The sequence below is a fragment of the Hipposideros armiger genome, unplaced genomic scaffold (genome assembly GCF_001890085.2).
Source record: "Hipposideros armiger isolate ML-2016 unplaced genomic scaffold, ASM189008v1 scaffold_0, whole genome shotgun sequence".
Taxonomy (NCBI): domain Eukaryota; kingdom Metazoa; phylum Chordata; class Mammalia; order Chiroptera; family Hipposideridae; genus Hipposideros; species Hipposideros armiger.
Window position 1 is genome coordinate 2,284,761 of NW_017731350.1, and position 18,646 is coordinate 2,303,406.

The following is an 18,646-nucleotide window of genomic DNA, read 5'->3' on the forward strand; positions in this document are numbered from 1 at the left end:
AAAAAAAAAAAAAAAAGAAGAGTCACAGAGGTCAATCTGGTAATACTCATCCCAGCCCTGTTCAGAAAAGATAGAGCTTTGCACAACAAACTGAGTATTTCTATTGAGATGAATAAAACTAACTCTTTTAGCGTGGTCCTATTAGGCAATCAATTTATTAATTTGCCCAACTTCCCTTATTCTGCTACCGTGCATCAAGCATCTTTCTGACTTCCAGGCAGGTCTGTCTACAGGACTTGAGAATACTGATGATCTTGAAAGCAGTAGGTGGCAACTATGATTTCTCATGGTTAAATCAATGATGCGGATTCTGATTACATTTTGACTTCCCAAATAGCTAGACTATTGACTGAGAATATGCTAATTATTTCCAGTTGTGTGAGCTACTTTTTTAGGGTAAATTTATAAAGTGGCATTCTGGCACTTACTTTAAGCTGTTGTGTTTTAGTTGGCATGGTTAAGAGCACATTTCTTATCCTGGAAAGTGAAAAGCTAGATCTAACTGCCTTCCCTGATGACACAGCATATACAATAGTCCCCCCTTATCTACAGATTCATTTTTTGTGGCTTCAACTGCCTGTAGTTAACCACTGTCTGAAAAGATTAAATGGAAAATTCCAGAAATAAACAATCCATCGGTTTTTAATTGTACTCTGTTCTGAGTAGTGTGATGAAATCTTGTGGTGTCCTGCTGTACCCTGTCCTGGATGCGAATTATCCCTTTGTCCAGGTGATTCACGCTGTACACGCTACCTGCCCCTTAGTCAGCAACCATCACAGTTATCAGATCGACTGTCATGGTATTTTGGCGCTTGTGTTCAAGTCACCTTTATTTTACTTAATAATGGCCCCAAAGCACACAAGTAGTGATGCTGGCAATTAGAATACACCAAAGAGAAGTTGTAAAGTGTATGTATGCATGTATAGGGAAAAACACAGTGTGTGAATGTGTGTGTGTGTGTATGTGTGTGTGTGTGTGTATTGTGTATACGTTTCTCTCTCTCTCCATATGTGTGTGTATATATATATATACATACATATATATATATATATATATTTATATATTCTACTCCTAGGTATCCACTCAAGATAAATGAAAACATATATCCATACAAAACTTGTACGAGAATGTTCATAGCAGTATTGTTCATAATCACCAAAAAAGTAAAAACAACTAAATGTTCATCAGTTGATTAATGAGAAAGCAAAATATGGTATATGCATATAAACGAATATTATTTGGCAATAAAAAGGAATAAAGCAATGATACAAGTTGAATAAATTGTGAAAACATTATGCTAAGTGATAGAAGTCAGACGTAAAAGGCCACATATTGTGTGATTCCACTTACATGAAATTTCTAGAGTATGCAAATCCATAGAAACAGGAAGTAAATTTATAGTTTCCAGGGACTGGGTGGAGGGAGGAATGAGGAGTGACTGCTAATGGGTCTGGGATTTGTGTGTGTGTGTGTGTGTGTGTGTGTGTATGTGTACAAAATTGTTCTAAAATTAGATTGTGGTGATGGCTTAACAACCCTGTGAGTATACTAGGAAACAGTAAATTGCACAGTTTAAATGGGTGGATTGTGTGGTATTTGAATTGTATCTCAATAAAGCTGTTAAGAAAATAGTTATTAAAACATATAACCATATCCCAAGGTGGAGAAGGCATGGAGCATGAGCCACTGATCAGAAAGCAAAATAAAACAGGAAATTGAAGGGAGATCACCGCCCAAATAGGCTATATAGTTCAAGAGAACCCTGGATGGAGGAAGTGGTATGTGGGCAGAGAACAGAGGTGGGATCTAGGACCTCAAGAGATGACTGAGTGCTCCAAAGAATTTGCCTGCTTCAGTTTTGTCAAGGACCAGCTTTGGATGATCTCTGAAAGAAGGTCCCAGAGCCTTGAGGCAGAGAGTCTATGATGTCAGCACCTGACCTTTGTGACATAGGCACTAGATGTCAGGGAGAACTGCCCCTAGGAAATGGGGCTCCTAGCTCCCAAGGGGGGTGGCAATGCCACCCCTTAAACAAAATCCCAGTCTCCCAGAGGCTTTCACCAGCTAGGCCCACTGCTACTGCTGCTGCTGGGTGTGATAAGCCATCTCAGCCTGGGCCAGGCTGAGCCAGAGGACATCAGCATTACGGGCAAGGGGTCAGGGAACCAGAGAGGCAGGAGACCAGGATGCTTGCAGAAGCCCTGATTCAGGCTTCTAACAAAAGCCTGTAACAGAAGACCTCCACCTCCCTGAAAGAGGACTGGCAGCAAGGCTCAGACAGAAATCTGGGTCAGAGTGAATTCAGTGAGGGTAAAGGATGCTGGGGGCAGAGGTGGGTGTATCCACCCTTTAGTGACTGTTTCTCTTTCTCCCAGATCCCCTCATTGCTGAAGTGCCTTGTGAAACACAGTCCAGAGGAACCCTCATTGGTAAGAGTTCCCGGCACCAGAATACCCTCAATTCCTAGTCCCATCTCAGCCCTCTCCCCGCAAAGCTCCTCACCCAACTCCATCCTGCTCTCCCTCCCTATTATTCTCCTCCTCAGCTCAAACTTTCCCTGGAGCATTTTCCAGTTCTTCTGACCCCAAAGGTCACATGCATTTAGGGTCTTGGTGAACCAGCCTGGAACTGGCACATGAAGCAGAGCCAGAAATGGACTGATTCTCCCAATATCTTGGGCTCTGTTTCCTTCTCTACAGGTCCTATAGGCTGTGTCTTCCTCCCTGGCCCATTCAGATAATTGCTGCTGCTCCTCAGCTCCCAAGAGGCAGTTCTGCTTCTCCATCCCTATACATCCCTCATCAATGGCTGACTGCAAAGAAGTGAGGGGCCGAATTTAGATCCAAGCTCCTGCCTGAACACCAGATAGCCTGGTGCTACTGGGCTGGGTGCCTCCTTGGGCTGCCACCAACAGCTGCGCCAACACCAGGCTGGAGCCACAAACTGTGCACAGAAGGCCTTGGTTTCTCAGCTAAGTCTGGCCTCAGAGATACTGGTCCTGACTCTGCCAGACCTCTAATCTCCAGTCCTTTCTGGACTCAAGGCAATGCTGCCTCAAAACAAGGACCAGGTGCTGCTACAGAACACAGTGTCCCCTGGGTGCACCCCTCAGGGCCCCTCAGAACTTGTGGACTCCCATCGCCCCAACCTTCAGCCTCTGCCTCCCCAGAAATCACTCACTCCCTCTTACCCACTTTGCTCCCTTCCCCCACAGTCCTGCTCTCCTGTCTCCCATTTTGATTCTTCTGACTCAAATTCTGACTTTGTCCTACATCCCTACTCTTTCTCTGTCCCAAGTTTTCCCACTTTCTTTCATCAGAATTACCCCTCTCTCTCCCTTCCACGTACCTCCTCTCCCTCCCAACGGCTATACCCCTCTTCTCCTCCTACTCACTCCTCCTCTCCCTCTCAGCCACAGAAGTCCCCTCTCTCCCACTCACGCTGCCAGTCTCCTTCCCACTCTGTAGACCTACCCAGCTCCACTCTCACTTTTCCAAGCCCCAGCCTACCTTCTCCTGGGATCTACTCTAATAGGCAGACATGGCACTGGCATCATCAGTACCAGGACACCAGGTCCCCTGGGGTGGTGGGGGGATGCGTGGCAAGCGAGAGAGACCCTGCAGAGTTCAGGGACCCGGGAGCCCTGGCCAAGGCCCTGGTGTCCCAGTTGGGGCACCGTCGCATTGCACACGACCTGCGGCTACTGCTTTTGCAGCGCCTGTGGCTAGGCAGAATCGGCCAAGCTCCAGTCGTGGAGTATCCTATATGCCTGGTGTGTCTCCGGCCCCGCAGCCCCTCTTGCCCCATCCCCAGGTACAGGACTGGACCCCGGCTGCTTGCCTTCCCCCAACTACTGCACTCTGCACAGGGCCAGGAATCTGGACCACTCCGCCTGAGCATCGGCTTTGGCCTCCGCCTGCCTCGTGGCCAGGCCAGGGCTTTGCACCTGTTGCCAGAAAAAAGGGCAGAGGAAGTAGGGTCTCAGGGCAAGGCCCCTTCAGCCCGTGGGTATCAAACCCAGGCATCTCAGGCCCCGGCAGTGGCTCAGGCCTGGGCAAATTCAGCCCCAGGCATATCCTCCCAGGCTGGGAGCCTCAGGTCTGCAGGCCCTCAACCATCAAACTCCACCCGATGTTCAGAGCCTCCACCTCAGGCACCAAAACAAGCCACGGTCTCCCTGGAACCCAAGCCTTCCTCTGCTCCAAAGAGGCCTGCCTCTTCAGAGCCCATTCTCCAAAAGTTGCCACCTTAGTTCCAGAGCCACGGAGGCTCCCTGGAGCACCTCCGCCAAACCCCACTGTCCCCACCAGGCCCCAGATCTTGGGAAGCCCCCAAGACACCCTGAAGGGCTGGCTGGCTGGAGGTCAGGTGTCTTCTCCAGCCTTGAACCCTGGAAGCCCCTTGTGGAGTCTGCTCTCTCCTGGCTGAAGAGGACCAAGGGCACCCAAGGCCCCATTCAGCCTTCAGTGTATCCAATAAAGCCTGACCCTGAAAAACTTGTGTTTGTGTCCCACTTAGCAGACACAGTGGGTACCCATGTTGCCGGAAAATGGATTCTTGGTTATACGGATTCTTGGTTACGCCTCAGGAAGGAATTCAGGAGTGCACCGAATAAGCAGGCAAGCCAAGCAAGCCAAGCTAAGCAAGTAGGGGATTTATTAAAAGAGAACAGACTCCCAAAATGCAGGAGTGGATATGCCCAGAAGAGCAACTGCACCAAAGAGCAAAGAAGCTTAGGATTTTATTTGAATAAGGACACAAAATATTCAAGATTGAGGGGTGGTGTTCCCAGGGTGGGTCCCTGCTGTCCTTGCTGACCGCTCCTTCCTGTGGAGGTGGGATTCCCTTGTCTTTACTTGGCCCTTGTCGGAACTGTCATGGCAACATAAGAGGTTGAAATTTTTCCCTGCCTATAATGCTAATAGTATAATCTATTACAATTAGCTGTAGCTGCACCTTACCTTAAGAATGATCTCATATCCTCCTTTGTTTCCCCGAACTTCCTCCTTCCCCTTCCCTCCCTGAGGCCCTGTTCTTTCTGCTTACAGTAACACCTTGAGGGGGGCCAGGACCCAACAAGGGGTGGAGGACAGTCAAAGGAAACAGTGCCAGGGACAGCGGATGCCATGTTTCTGAGGAGGGCATGGGACCTACAAGGCCTGAGCACCTGAGATGTGCAGCGGGCTCTGGCAGGCCCTTCACACATTTAATTCAACTGGGTGAGACAGATAATGGCATCCCCAAAGGTGAAGCCACTGGGCCCCTTCCTCTGGGGGAAACTTAACAAACGCATCTAATGAGGCCAGGGGAGCAGCATGTGTATCCTTATAGGAAAGGGCACTCCTAGCCTTCACTTGCAGAGAAACAGGGACCCTCTCATTGCAGATTAGAAACCCAAGGGCCTCCTCAGGTGGGTGGGATGTCAGGCAAAGGTGAGATCTGCCCTGCTGGGAGCCAGGTTGCCTGCCCCTGAGGGTGTCAGCGGGGAGCAGCCTCCACCTCGGAAGCCACTACAATGGCCAACTCCCACCGCTGCCTGCCAACCACCGGTGTTAAGGTAAATAGTGGTTTCCTCAGATGAGGAAGCAGTGGATTCGGAATCTGGAGCCAAGTTTGTTTTAAACTCCGCACAGCCTCCATTGAGAGATTACATTCCCCGTGCGTGACCTTGGACAAATCACTTCCTCTCTGGGGTAAAACGTGAAGGCTGAGCGTTTATGAGTCTGCGCAACACTCCTGAAGGGTAGACGGCCCTAATCCAAGAATTTCTTTATTAAAGGTTCATTAACCTCCGTAACCTTTACTCGTTCCCGCTCCTCCAGAACCCCCGAGGACCTTCCCGCGAAACAGGAGAGCACTCTCTCATCCCGCAAAAAGATGGCAAAATTTAACGTCACAAAGGCGGCGAACAGAATCCCGGCGCTAGTGTTCCGTCACCCTACAGCCCGCAAGTGCTGACGCGTAATGGCGGTTCTGCGCCTGCGCGAGGAGAGCGAACTAGGTGCGCCTGCGCACTGAACGTCGGCGAGCTCCAAGTAGGCGGATTGAGGCAGAGATACGGATCGCTGTGTGTGGTTAGAGTTTTGGCCAACCGGCAGATGTGAGAGGGGTCGGGAGCCCTCCCGGCAACGACCGGACCAAGTTCAACCGCTGCCGGGGCAAGAATCGAAGTCCGGGCACGGCATGTCCCGGCTGCCGCCGTGCGGACAGTGAAGCTCGCGCCTAGCGGGATGGGCCGGCGCCGGGCGCCAGAGCTGTACCGGGCCCCGTTCCCGTTGTACGCGCTTCAGGTCGACCCCAGCACAGGGCTGCTCATCGCTGCGGGCGGAGGAGGCGCCGCCAAGACGGGCATCAAGAATGGCGTGGTGAGAGCGCAGGGCCACTGGGGCCGGTCACTCCACGGGCTGAGGGGGGTTCCGGGAGGGTCACGGGGTCGGGCCGCACCCCAGCTTCGGACCCTGCCCTTCCCCAGTTGAAATTCCCGGCATGCCGGATATCTCGGCGCTAATTTCAGCCGAGAAATTGCTCACCGGGAGATTGAGAGACTCCTAAGGTCAAGTGAAAACTGCTCCGTAGCGCTGCGTTGTCGGGAACGCTTCAACTCGACCACAGAGCAGCTCCGGGGGTCTTATCCTGGCTTTTTCCAGGGAGGCCACAAAGACTTGGCTGTCTGCCCTCTTAACAGCGGCGAGAGTGCTGCATTTGGCCCTTAGGCTAGGTTTCTTCACTCTACTAAGCGTCACCCTATTGCACTGTAAACTGGAGGCAATAACGCCAACCCTGCCAGCTGTCTAGATTTGTGAGGTTCAAAAAAACCAAAAATGGAAAAGAAAAAAAGGTTGGAGAAAGCCTTGTGAACTAGAAAGTGTGGTAAGCAAAGGGGTAGGGCATCGGCTATAGGATGCAAGTTTGCCCTGGCACCCCTGAAGTCGTGCTCATTCTGGTTCCCTCTTCCATAGCACTTTCTGCAGCTAGAGCAGATTAATGGGCGCCTGAGCGCCTCCTTGCTACACTCCCATGACACAGAGACACGGGCCACCATGAACTTAGCGCTGGCTGGTAACATCCTCGCTGCAGGGCAGGATGCCCACTGCCAGCTCCTGCGCTTCCAGACCCAGCAGCAGAAGGGCAAAAACAAGGCAGAGAAGGCAGGTGAGAAGCCCCCTTTCTAGCTTTGGAAAAGGGTTACATGAGCAAGGTGACTCTCATCTTGGTCTCTGAAAAAGGGGGGCTGGAAGTGGGGTTATGGTAGCAGCGGCAAGCTGGATATTCACCAGCCATGTAGAGAGGGACCGGGCATTACTGTAGAAGCCTGGAATGTGGCGGGCTGTTTGTGTTGCAGGTTCCAAGGAGCAGGGACCTCGACAAAGGAAGGGGGCAGCCCCAGCAGAGAAGAAATCTGGAGCTGAAACCCACCAGGACGGAGTAGAGCTCAAAGTAGAGAATTTGCAGGCAGTGCAGACAGACTTCAGCCCTGATCCACTGCAGAAAGTTGTATGCTTCAACCACGATAATACCCTGCTTGCCACTGGAGGGACAGATGGCTACGTTCGTGTCTGGAAGGTGTGGTTTTGGGGGATTAGGAAAGATGAATGTCAGTAGCAGCAAGGCCAGAATTGTGAGAAACTCAACACGGGTTCTGGGAACTTATGAAAGTGAAACCTGCGCCGCGTGGCCATAAGAAGAGAAGAGGGGTGGGAATCAATGCGCTCTTGCTGGGTACCTGGGCTAATTGTGGTGGTTTGGTTGCAGGTACCCAGCCTAGAGAAAGTGCTGGAGTTCAAAGCCCATGAAGGAGAGATTGAGGATCTGGCCTTGGGGCCTGATGGCAAGGTGAGGAGGTGAGAGGGTGGAGAAAGTATGTAATTATGCTGTGTGTTCTGTAAGTGGATCTCCTAACTGTCCATCTTGGAATCTTGATTCCTGACTAGTTGGTAACTGTGGGCTGGGACCTGAAAGCCTGTGTGTGGCAGAAGGATCAGCTGGTGACACAGCTGCACTGGCAAGAGAACGGACCCACCTTTTCTAACACGCCTTACCGCTACCAGGCCTGCAGGTGTGAAGACCCTGGAGGGTGGCTAACAGAGGCTCAGCCTCAATGTGGTGGGAGAGTGGGAAAAAACTTAGGGGAAGTTGGGGAGGATCATAGCTTGGGTGGGTGTTACCTCAGGCCTGACCAGGGTGCAGGAGGGTACAAACTCTTCAGGAGGGTTGTGCAGGCCCCAGGAGCTTAACAGCTTCTCACCTGGCTGCCAGGTTTGGGCAGGTTCCAGACCAGCCTGCTGGGCTGCGACTTTTCACAGTGCAGATTCCCCACAAGCGTCTGCGCCAGCCTCCACCCTGCTACCTCACAGCCTGGGATGGCTCCACCTTCTTGCCCCTTCGGACCAAATCCTGTGGCCATGAAGTCATCTCCTGCCTTAGTGTCAGGTATGAGATGATGCTGGCTTGGCGGGCTGCGAGGGTGGCTGGGGGAGCTTGGGAACGAGTCCTGCCTGCATCCCTGCGGACTGTTATTAGTGAATGAGTGTCACTGCACAGGCCTCCAGGACAATGAGTATTTTATTATCTGTTGCAGTGAATCGGGCACCTTCCTAGGCCTGGGCACGGTCACTGGCTCTGTTGCCATCTACATAGCTTTCTCTCTCCAGGTAATGGGTACAGGTGGGCACAGCCCTGAGGTTTCTTTGGAGTGGGGACTCTAGGCCTGCATTTACCCTGAGTGTGCAGGAAGGAGTCTGGCCTTTCTGTAGAAGGAAAGCCTTCTGGGGGCAGGGGGGATATTTTCCAGAAGAACTGTTCCCAATCGGGCCTTCCCTCACTAGTTCTCCTTCTGTCCCCAGCGCCTCTACTATGTGAGGGAGGCCCATGGCATCGTGGTGACGGATGTAGCCTTTCTGCCTGAGAAGGGTCGTGGTCCAGAGCTCCTTGGGTCCCACGAAACTGCCCTGTTCTCTGTGGCTGTGGATAGTCGTTGCCAGCTGCACCTGTTGCCCTCACGGCGTGAGTCATTGGGGTGGGGGTACCACCCAGCCTTTCACTATAGCAAAAATTTGCCCCCTAGAGAATGGGCTGTTTGTAGCCATCTGCCCCTCCTTGAATGGAATCGGTTGAGGGTTCTAGTCTTCAGGTTGTGAAGTCCCTTTGCCCCCTGACAACTTCCCTTGCCCTCCCCTGCAGGGAGTGTTCCTGTGTGGCTGCTGCTGCTGCTATGTGTCGGACTTATTATTATGACCATCCTGCTGCTTCAGAGTGCCTTTCCAGGATTCCTTTAGCCTCCCTGCTCCCAGGGAATCAGGGGCCTGGACACTGCCACCTTCTGGACCAGAGTGGAGGCCTGGACCCATTGCTCACTCCACCTCCAAGTGGGTTCACAGCTGAGATGGCCGCCGATGAGACTTGATGGGTACTGCCTGCCCTTCCCAGTTAAAGCGTGGTTGTGGCCCTGTGCAACTCTTGAGTCCTGGGAACCCTGCATTCATCATCTGTGGATCCACCCAGGAGAGTGGTGTCTGCAGCCCAGGTCACACCACCTGCCTCCTTTCCTGTGTCTACCAGAGGCTCCAGAGTTGAGCTTGTTCTTTCTCTAGAAGTATGTGAAGGTGCCCCAGAATCTGGAGGCACTGCTATCCCTTCCTGCAGAAACAATCTGTTTCTCCTCCCCTCACATCCTGTGGCCAGTTGCTCTTCCCATGAGCCCCTGGCATTTGCTGGCCTGGGACTTGTTGTTGGGATGGAAGAGGCAAAAGGAAGACCCAGGCAGTAATCTGTGGGTTCAGCTGGGTAGCTCTAAGCCAGCCAGGCTAAATATGCAGCAAGTTCCTGGATGGCCTACCCTAGCCTTGAGAAAAGGGAAAATGAACCTCAGTCTATTTAGCAGGAAAAGTTATATTTAATAAACAAGGGAAGACTGAACCGAGACCCCAATGATGCTCTTGTCAGCTTTTGCCTCCCTCAGAAGGCGAGAGAGCCCTGAGGCTGAGCAGCTCTGCTGGGTGCTGAAAGATGGCTTTGGCGTACTGATGGAAGAGGCGGCTCATGTAGCAGTGCTGCCAGGGGAGCAGTCCTTCCAGGAAGCCGATGTGGCCACCCTGGGCTGTGACGAGCAGTGCGACATGGGGAGACTGTTGGGCAGCCTGTAGGGGAAGGGCTGGGGGAGGGGTTGGCGAGGAGGTCAGGAGAGCCCAGGGTCTCCACTTGTACCTCATGGCCCATTATCGTTGGGGCCTAAAGCATCCAGATCAGGGTGCTCACCATGGACTGGGGAGAAGGGGTCATCGGCTGCATTGAGGGAGAGCACAGGGGTCTGGATGGCATCTACCTTGGTTCTTGGGCTTGCTGCCTGATAGTAGGTAACACAGTCTTGATATCCAAAGGCCACAGCTGTGTAGCGCTCATCAAACTGGCGGATTGTGTGGGCCTGCAGGTGGTGGAGGGCAGGATAGGCTAGGATGAAGATAGGGAATGGGAAGATACTGGAAGAACAATTTTGGGTGGAGGGGAGATGGTTGAAAGACTATACCTGTAGCACAAAGTCTACATTCACCACCTTTTCCATCACCTTTCTATTTCTGCAAAAGAGCACATAGAGGTTTGACTCTACTCCTGGATCTGACCCAGAGCCCCCAGCCTGTTTAATCTCATGAGTGAAAAAGCCCAGATAAAGAACTGACCCAAGCACTGGGAGAACCTGGCATGTCCGCCATCCTACCTTATCTGCCATCTACCCTGTCTGCTGCCCCCTCCCACTTGCCAAGACCCTACCGGTCCACAATTTGGCAGAGCCCAGCAGTAAGGCGCTGATTAAAGAGCAGTGAGTTGAGTGGGGTCTCCAGGGAACGGGTGGTCTCAAAGGTATCCCAGCATGCAGATAGAGTCAGTGCTGCCACCAACCCTGCAGCTTGTCCCATTCGTGCCAGGTGGTTCAGCACCAATATCCTGCAGGATCAGACCAGTGGCCATGAAAGAAGGGTTTGCATTAGTAAGTTGGGACAGGATACAGGGAGAGGACATGGAGGAGGAAAGAAACAAAGGGAGACTGGGCATTTGCGTTAAGCCCAGGTAGACTTTACCCTCCAAGAGAGATGCCCACAGCCAGCAATGGAGCTTCGGAGTAGCGGTGCTTTATGTGCTTCACAACTGTCTCCAGATCTTCAGTATTGCTGGCACAAAAGGCCCTGTGGGTCTGAGGCAAACCAGATCATTGGGTAGGGAGGGAGGCCCTGGCCAGAAGGCAGAAAAACGGAAGGGAAATGGGAGAAAAGTAGGTAAGTGAGCCCCAGTGCCAAGGATCTCTCAAAGGAGTGGGTTGAAGGACTACTAGGAATGAGGGTACTCACCAAGAGATCTTCCCCACGGCAGCCCCGGTTATTTAATACAACAGCCCTGTGGCACACACAGGTACATCTTAGCTAGACTGTCCCTAGAAAGCCTGCTGAAAGCCTTCAGAAAGACCCCAGTCAAAAGGTGCCTTTCATATAGCACTGTCTGAATTGACCTCCCTATTACCACTTCTCAGATACCACCCAACAACTCTGGGCTGTGCCCATCCTTACCTATAACCATCCCTCAAAGCTTGGTCAACTAGGTGTAATATATATGTTTCCTGGCTATTGCCTGTGAGACCAGGAAGCAGTAATACAATGGGCTGGGTGGCAGGATCAGGGTATTGACTGCTGTCATGCTGGCCAGCCCAGTCTAGCAGGAGCCGTCCTCCATCTGGGGTTTGGAGGACTTCACTGCGGTTTTGGAGAAAAGGGCACACAAAGATACCATTAGGAACTCCATGTACTTCAAAAGGTTTACAGCCCCCCACCACAACTCCCATAACTGGCCATCAGCATCACTTGAGGGCATGTGTTATGCAAACAAGACTAACAAGGTATGATGGGGAAATAAAAGATTGATTACCTCATGTTTGTGCAATTAAATAGCCCTCAATCTAGCCAGTCTTTATTACCTTCAACACACTGAGGTATAGGGCAAAGGTTACCTTCATTTTAAAAGGTAGACAGGATTCCCCTACACTTGGCAGCTTTGCATTCACATTCACCCCTTTCTGTTCCTTCTTACCTCCAGTAAGGGACTAGAGGCCGAGGCTGCAGTAAGACTCGGAAGATGGTTTGTAGCCGCCCCTCAAAACACCACAGCGTAGGGTAGAAAGTCTCCACAGTGATTGGACAGTGTTGCTCCAGGAAGGCCAGAAACCGGGACCCAGTCACCAGTTGAGGCCTCTGTAATCACACAACACAATCACTCCTAATTTTTGCACCAAGTCAGTGAGGCACCCAATAGCAGAGTGACCTCTCTCCAGAGGCCAGCCTGAAGGGCACTGCTTTAGTACAGGGAAATCTGACATGGCCTCAGTCTGGAATGGCCAAGTCACCTCTGTTAATATAGTCTGCTCTAGCCCAGAGAACTCCAGGAGTGTCACTTCTCCAGAACTGACCCTGAACTGACTCATATCTAGGGCTGGGTGCTGCTGCAGCCGACTGGGTGCTGAGGCCCCCTCTCAACCTATCCATGCCCAAGCCCAGGGGTCGGCAAACTTGAGATGAGAGCCAATCCTGTCCGTCACAACAATTTAAAAATTATTCGAGAGCCATAAAACAAACGAAATCACCATTATGTGAATAATATCCTTCAAAAATTTTATAAATGAAACTATGATAGTTTTTTCATTTTCAATTTTACTTCAGAGCCACATATACGTCCTCAAAGAGCCGCATGTGGCTCGCGAGCCGCAGTTTGCCGACCCCTGCCCAAGCCCATTTTGGAGAGAGCAGGTAATATAAGATTAATTGCCCAGCTGATACCTTGCAGGAAGGGTTGGGATCCAGGACAGAGGCAGAAGAAAGGCAGCAGCATTCAACCTGCTACTTTTGCCTTGCAGTTGAAGTTGAATTATCCACACTATCATCTTTCCAAAACTAACTCTGGCCGTGCTGGCTCCTCCTGATTTTAGCACCCCACTGTTGCATGTTCCTATGCCCTACTGTGTGTACTCACTGCTGAAAGGTTTCTTCCTACCACAAGCACCTCATTTTCTTACTTGTGGGACCCCTGCTGTTAGACCATACTCTGAAGGAGGAAAAATCTTGATGTGAATAGATTTTCTCTTCCTTCATGCCAGCCAGGGAGAAGGTAACAGGGATGGGCTAACAGAGGCAGATGAAATCAGAGGGCACTCAGCCTTCCTTACAACCCCTCTGCCTGATTCTTCAGGATAGACATCAAGTGAATGAGAGGGCCTGGCCACATAGAAGTCTTATGAAGGAGTATGCCATACAAAGCCAAAAGGCCTCAGACTCAAGGAAAAGAAACTGCATTTCTGTGACAGGCCCTAAGGAACCTGAGGATCAGATTTCCTGTCTTCTGCAGTCTCAGTACTCAAAAGGGACTAGGTTGCTAGTGTGACTGTTGTGAGATGTGACTCACCCTGGTTCTTAAGCCCTGGAATAATAACACCTGTCATTCATTGTGTGCTACATGCAGGCACCAGGCTAAGCTCAACCTTATGAGATAGGATATTTTAAGTGAAGAAACGATGACTCAGAGGTTGTTTCCCAAAGTCACATAGCAAGCAAGAGGCAAACCGGAATTAATAATTGTATTACCATTAATACTAGTAGTAACATTTGTTGCGTGCTCATTATGTTCCAAGCATTGTGCTAAGCATTTTACGTGGTTATATCCTGTGATCTTCACAAACAGCTCTTTGAAATAGGTGTTATCCCTCTGTGGAAACAGGTTTGAATGTTGAGTAGCTTGTCAAAGGTCACAAAGTTTGCCAAAGCTAGTGGTGGAGCTGGGATTCAAACCCAGGTCTGTCTGAGTCTAGAGCTTATGCTCTTAGTCACTGTACTATATTACCTCCTAATTGCCAAGATTTTGAGTTATCAATTTATTAAATCCTTGGTCAAAAAGCTCAGTAGTGTAGGTCACAGTGCTAACATATTAGGTCACAGGTCTGAGTTATGTGGGTTAGTTTCATTTTAACTTTAGCAAAGTACTTCTTGATTCATTCCTGAGAATTAAATTGTAAGATGCCATTGGTCACTGTGACCGAATCAATACCAGTCCATTACCATGCTGAACAATCCAAACTCCATGTCCTCAGGGCCTCCAGAATGGCACTTTTCCTAAAGTTTTACGAGTATGGATGAGTATGTGAAAGACAAGGAAGGGTTTTGGAGTATGAAGTGGCTGGCAGAGGTCTCTAACTTCTGTGTGGCTGATTGCAAGCAAAGGAAAATGTTTAGGTAAGGACAGCTCTGGTCTGAGATGAATGACTTTCTGAATCAGACATATAAGGTAAGATTTATAAGGTATTGTGAGGTTTGGATTTTTAAAATTGTTAAGGCAGACTTATTTTTTAAAAAATACATGGGACTGTAGAACGCTGGGGAAATACAGAAAAGTCTACGTAAAATTAAAATTCCCTATTGATCTTTTAAAAGGGCTTGAATCAATAGGTTTCTTGTTAGACTCAGCTGCCTAGAACTGTGTTTAATGAAGAATAAAAGATTTAGATTTTTCTAGATATGTATTTTATCTAAATTTCAATGAGGATAAAATCTCCAAGTTCGTTAAAGTCAGCTTCTTCAGACTTTCTCACTGCACTATCCATGGAGAGCCTAGAACTTAAAACAAGGGCAGTTGAGCAAGGGCAATTAGGGTTATCCATTAATCCTGAGCCAGGGGGGGAAACTCCACCAGGCCTTGAGAAGCAAGACCCTACTAAGCTAATGCAGTGGTGCTGAGAGTGAGCCACAAACCCACAGGCATCCGGTTCCTTCATTCAGGACAACTAATGAGAAACTCAGCTAGGCTGCCTAAAAAGAAAAGGAAAGCATTGTGTGCTTATCTCCCTGACACCTCAGGATGCCTTCCACCCCGCCTTTCCCCGAATGTTTGTCCACATCATAGGGAGCAGCACCCCTCCGATGCGGGAAAGGCCCAGCTGGCATGGGGAGCGCGCGAGATGCAGAGAATCTAGGCAGGCGAAGAACCGACTCTCCATTAGGTGATAATAGCAGAGCGGGGCTGGTGTGGTGGGATTGGGGCATCAAATTTCACCTGTAATGGGAAGCCCAACCAAGCCAGCTCCCACAAAGGGCACGAGCCCCGCGGCTGGAAGCTGCCGCCTAAACCCGAGTATCCTCCACCCATTGGCCAGAGCTCTGGACCCGCACCCACCTGGGGCACACATGCCCAGTAGTAGCCCAAGTAGAGGGCAGCGCCAAGACCCAAAAGCAGAAGGAAGAGCTCTGTCCAGGTGCCATTCTGGGGGTTCAGGAAGGAGCTCAGCATACTTTATTGCTGGGTTCCGACTCCCAAGCTCTTGAGGTTCCAGCGCCTTGACTTTGACTAGTCCGCCCGCCGGGGCGCGTCCGACCCCACCCGTTACAAGTCATTGGACGGCCTGTGCAGGTCCCGCCCCCACGGACCGGTGGTTGGGGGACCCGGGCCCAGTCCACCGCCTGTGATTCTCGCGGCGGGCGCGGCGAAGGGCAGTGCTAGGACCGCGCGGGTTGTGGGCGGGCTGCGGGCGCGGGCGGGCTGCGTCGGGCACCCTGCGCGGAGCTGACCTCAGTGACCTGCAAATGGCTTCCCAGCCCGCGTCCCGGATCTCGCGCCTCCTGCTTCCGCTTCGCGATCATAAGCAGAACAGCCCTTTGCAAGGACTAACGACCTCCCCCATAGCCGCCATCTTGGTGAGGGGCACCTCCTGCTGCTTCCTCATACTCTGCGCTGGCGTCAGCGAGTGAGGCAGGTTAGGGTACCCCAGCCACTCAGTCCGTCACACACAGGACACAGCCACGCCAGTGGCTTTTGTCACAGAGTACAGCCATTCACAGTAATTGGATATGGACAATTCATGTGGTGACTGGCACCCTGAAGTTCCACAGTGTTCAGCCATTCATAGTGGTCCTCACACACTGGACACACCATTCACACTGTTACACCCCACACTGTCACATAGTTAGGTTTCAGCTACTGAGTGGGTGGCATTACAACACAGAGTCAATTACACATAGGTTAAAGCCACTCATGCAGTGTTACTCTGTAGTATGGAATCCCTGTCAAGTAAGTACAACAAATATTTACTCCTTACACACTGTACTAAGCACCTGGGATACCCCAGGGATGCTCTCCCTGTCTTCCAGTGGGATGTAGTAACAACTCTACTAAAGCAGTGGCTCTCAACCTTGACTGAAGATTAGAATCATCTGGGAGTTTTCAAAACTACCAGTGCCCAGGCCCCACCCTTGATACAGTTGGTCTGGAGTGAAGCCTACATATCAATATAACTGAAAAGCACTCTGAAGATTCAACTGTGTAGTCAGGGTTGAACCCCTGCAGTAGAGCATGGCATAGATAAGGGAAGGTCTAGCTGCAGTGGGAGCATTGAGGAGGGTTCCCAAACTCCATGGGATCAGCAAAAGTGTGCCCAGATGTTAAATAACAGTACATTTAAGGTGGAACAAACAAAATGAGTAGGAGTTTCCCAGGCAATGGGGAAGCAGGAAAAGAGTAGTTCCAGGAGAGGGAACAGCCTAAGGAAAAGCCTGGATGCGAGCGACTTCTTAAAGGAACCAAAAGAAATTTGGTGTGGCTGGAGCACATGAGATGGCCAAGAACCGAGTTTTGAGCAGCAACATAAAGGACGTTAAGAGTTTATCCTGAAAGCCATCAGAGAGTTTTATAAAGTGATGGGCTACATGATCAGAGTTGTTTTGGAAGGATTATTCAGGTTTCTTGGAGAACGGATTGGAGGAAGATGAAGCAGAGAGACCAATTAGGAGGCTGTCCACAGAACTTTGGCAAGGATGATGGCTGCCTGGACTCGGGGAGGAGTGAAGATCGTCAAGATAGGAGGCTGAATTGATAGGACTTGGTAGTAGGTTGGAGATGGGGGGAGAAGGAGGGATCATGGATGACCCCCAGGTTTCTGACTGCTTTGATTCAGAGATGCGTGGTGGTGCCTGTCCCTAGGACAGGAAAACTGGGGGAAGGGAAGGTTTGAGGAGGAAGATGATGCAACCTCGGACATGTAGAGGTTGGGGTGCTGGTAGATGTTCTAATTGTGTTTTCTTAGACTCTGTCTATTTGGCATCCATTAATCATAAAGCCAAACTAATAGCCAAAGTTGTTTACATCTCCTCTGCTACCCAGAGCCCATACTCTGAGCCACCTTCTTTATCTATCTCTCACACACCAAGCCAACGATTCCTCTGTCCTAAATCAACATAGGGCCAGGTACCAGATAACTAGGGATAACCCCTGTTCCTCAGAGTCTGCTGGAAATATTCAAACTAGCCAATCCAAAGCTGTTTACCTTGCCCTCCCTGCCTTACCTTTCCCACTTAATAAAGGCTGTGGCCGAAGCCTTCCCCTTGCATCTTTCTGTCTTCTGACGTACACTGGCGACGCTTCCCCCCTGTGCTTCTGTGTGGTGAGCTGTCCCTCTCGTGTCCAGGGGAACTGTAACGTTAAACTTTTCTTCAGTGGCATTAACTCTCCATGTTGTCACTCAGTCGCCTTTATAAATTAAGATCCGGGTACAAATCAGTAGGATGTTCAATTTCTGAAGTGGTCCGGGGCTTAAAGGTTGGAATTTAAGATTTGGTAGTCATCAGCATTTAGATGATGTATTAGTTTGCAGGGTTGCCATAAGAAAGTACCACGAATTGGATCTTAAACAATAGAACTTTATTGTCTTACAATTCTGGAGACTAGGAGCCTAAGTTCAAGGTATCAGCACGGTTGGTTCCTTCTGAGAGCTGTGAGGAAGAATGCATTCCACATCTCTCCTCTAGTTTCTGGTGCTTTGCTGGCAATCTTTAGTATTCCTTGGCGTGTAGAAGCTTCACCCCAATCTCTGCCTGCATCTTCACATGCTACTCTCTGTGTGCGTGTGTGTGAGTGTGTGTGTGTGTGTGTCCACATTTTTATATGGGTACCAGTCATATTAGATTAGGGACCCACCGTACTCCAGTATGACCTCTTCACTAATCATATCTGCAACAATACTATTTCCAAACAAGGTCACATTCTGAGGTATTAGGGCTTAGAACTTCAACATATGAATTTTTTGTTTTAAATTGGAGAATTGGGGGAGGGGAACAGTGTTGGGAAATCAGGGAAGGGGAACAGACAAGTTGCTGTCCTTTTGTTCTTCAGTCTAGTTGTGGAGGACGTCGCTTCACTGGTCCGTATTGGTATTATCATTGTGCTCTTCCCAGGTGAGGCAGATCAGTCGCCGGCCACTGGACCGCCACTCATGGTGGCTCTTGGCAGCTCACGCCAGCTTCTGGCTGCTCACGGTAGCTTATGGTAGCCCACTGCAGCTCCACTGCAGACTACACTGTCACCGGCCACCTCCGGCAGCCCAGCTCCAGGTCGTGCTGTTGTTCACCATCTTAGCTGTAGAGGGCGCAGCGTCACTTGCCCTCGTGGGATCTGAACCGGGGCCCTGCTGCTCAGAGCTGGCGTCCCAAGCCAACTCTTAACCAACGCGCCACTCGGCCGGCCCCAATATATGAAATTTTGAGGGAGGCAGCTCAACCCATAACACAGAGTGATGGGAGTTACATAAACAGATGAACGCACAAGCAGATGGAGAGTGAGGAGAGAGCCCTG

At 50.5% G+C, this 18,646-nt stretch overlaps 3 protein-coding genes across 7 annotated transcripts; 2 read left to right on the top strand and 1 right to left on the bottom strand.

Annotated features, from left to right (window-relative positions):
• Window positions 1-3,047: 3,047 nt before the first annotated feature.
• PRR30 (proline rich 30) lies at window positions 3,048-5,959 on the top strand. The gene is made up of 2 exons (XM_019658722.1): window positions 3,048-4,240; window positions 5,824-5,959. The coding sequence occupies exons 1-2, from the start codon at window positions 3,048-3,050 to the stop codon at window positions 5,957-5,959; spliced, it is 1,329 nt and encodes a 442-aa protein (XP_019514267.1).
• A 24-nt stretch (window positions 5,960-5,983) lies between these two features.
• PREB (prolactin regulatory element binding) lies at window positions 5,984-9,928 on the top strand. Of its 2 annotated transcripts, XM_019638908.1 has the most exons (9): window positions 5,984-6,366; window positions 6,961-7,153; window positions 7,344-7,564; window positions 7,754-7,834; window positions 7,933-8,057; window positions 8,258-8,431; window positions 8,580-8,652; window positions 8,845-9,004; window positions 9,182-9,928. In XM_019638908.1, exons 1-9 carry the CDS (start codon window positions 6,232-6,234, stop codon window positions 9,274-9,276), a joined length of 1,257 nt encoding a protein of 418 aa, XP_019494453.1. In that variant the 5' UTR covers window positions 5,984-6,231; the 3' UTR covers window positions 9,277-9,928. The 2 variants fall into 2 exon arrangements, with proteins under 2 accessions (XP_019494453.1, XP_019494527.1); XM_019638982.1 differs by lacking the exon at window positions 8,845-9,004 and having other exon boundaries at window positions 9,182-9,920.
• ABHD1 (abhydrolase domain containing 1) lies at window positions 9,236-15,703 on the bottom strand. Of its 4 annotated transcripts, XM_019639189.1 has the most exons (10): window positions 15,200-15,290; window positions 13,618-13,738; window positions 12,074-12,234; window positions 11,557-11,739; window positions 11,341-11,386; window positions 11,074-11,186; window positions 10,766-10,939; window positions 10,524-10,572; window positions 10,256-10,421; window positions 9,878-10,151 (listed from the first exon to the last, which is right to left on the bottom strand). In XM_019639189.1, the coding sequence occupies exons 2-10, from the start codon at window positions 13,651-13,653 to the stop codon at window positions 9,940-9,942; spliced, it is 1,140 nt and encodes a 379-aa protein (XP_019494734.1). In that variant the 5' UTR covers window positions 13,654-13,738; window positions 15,200-15,290; the 3' UTR covers window positions 9,878-9,939. The 4 variants fall into 4 exon arrangements, with proteins under 4 accessions (XP_019494807.1, XP_019494898.1, XP_019494734.1 ...); XM_019639262.1 differs by lacking the exon at window positions 13,618-13,738 and having other exon boundaries at window positions 9,236-10,151; window positions 10,895-10,939; window positions 15,200-15,703; XM_019639106.1 differs by lacking the exon at window positions 13,618-13,738 and having other exon boundaries at window positions 15,200-15,701.
• Between the last annotated feature and the right edge of the window lie 2,943 nt (window positions 15,704-18,646).

Coding starts and splice junctions, on each gene's coding strand:
- PRR30 (XM_019658722.1), top strand. CDS start 3,048: ATGCTGCCTCAAAACAAGGACCAGGTGCTGCTACAGAACACAGTGTCC. Junction 4,241..5,823: donor TCAGAGCCCATTCTCCAAAA/GTTGCCACCTTA, acceptor CCGCTCCTCCAG/AACCCCCGAGGACCTTCCCG.
- PREB (XM_019638908.1), top strand. CDS start 6,232: ATGGGCCGGCGCCGGGCGCCAGAGCTGTACCGGGCCCCGTTCCCGTTG. Junction 7,835..7,932: donor CCTTGGGGCCTGATGGCAAG/GTGAGGAGGTGA, acceptor ATTCCTGACTAG/TTGGTAACTGTGGGCTGGGA. Junction 8,432..8,579: donor ATCTCCTGCCTTAGTGTCAG/GTATGAGATGAT, acceptor TATCTGTTGCAG/TGAATCGGGCACCTTCCTAG.
- ABHD1 (XM_019639106.1), bottom strand. CDS start 15,313: ATGCTGAGCTCCTTCCTGAACCCCCAGAATGGCACCTGGACAGAGCTC. Junction 11,387..11,556: donor GCTTTGAGGGATGGTTATAG/GTAAGGATGGGC, acceptor TGTGTGCCACAG/GGCTGTTGTATTAAATAACC. Junction 10,573..10,765: donor CTCTGCCAAATTGTGGACCG/GTAGGGTCTTGG, acceptor GCTCTTTTGCAG/AAATAGAAAGGTGATGGAAA.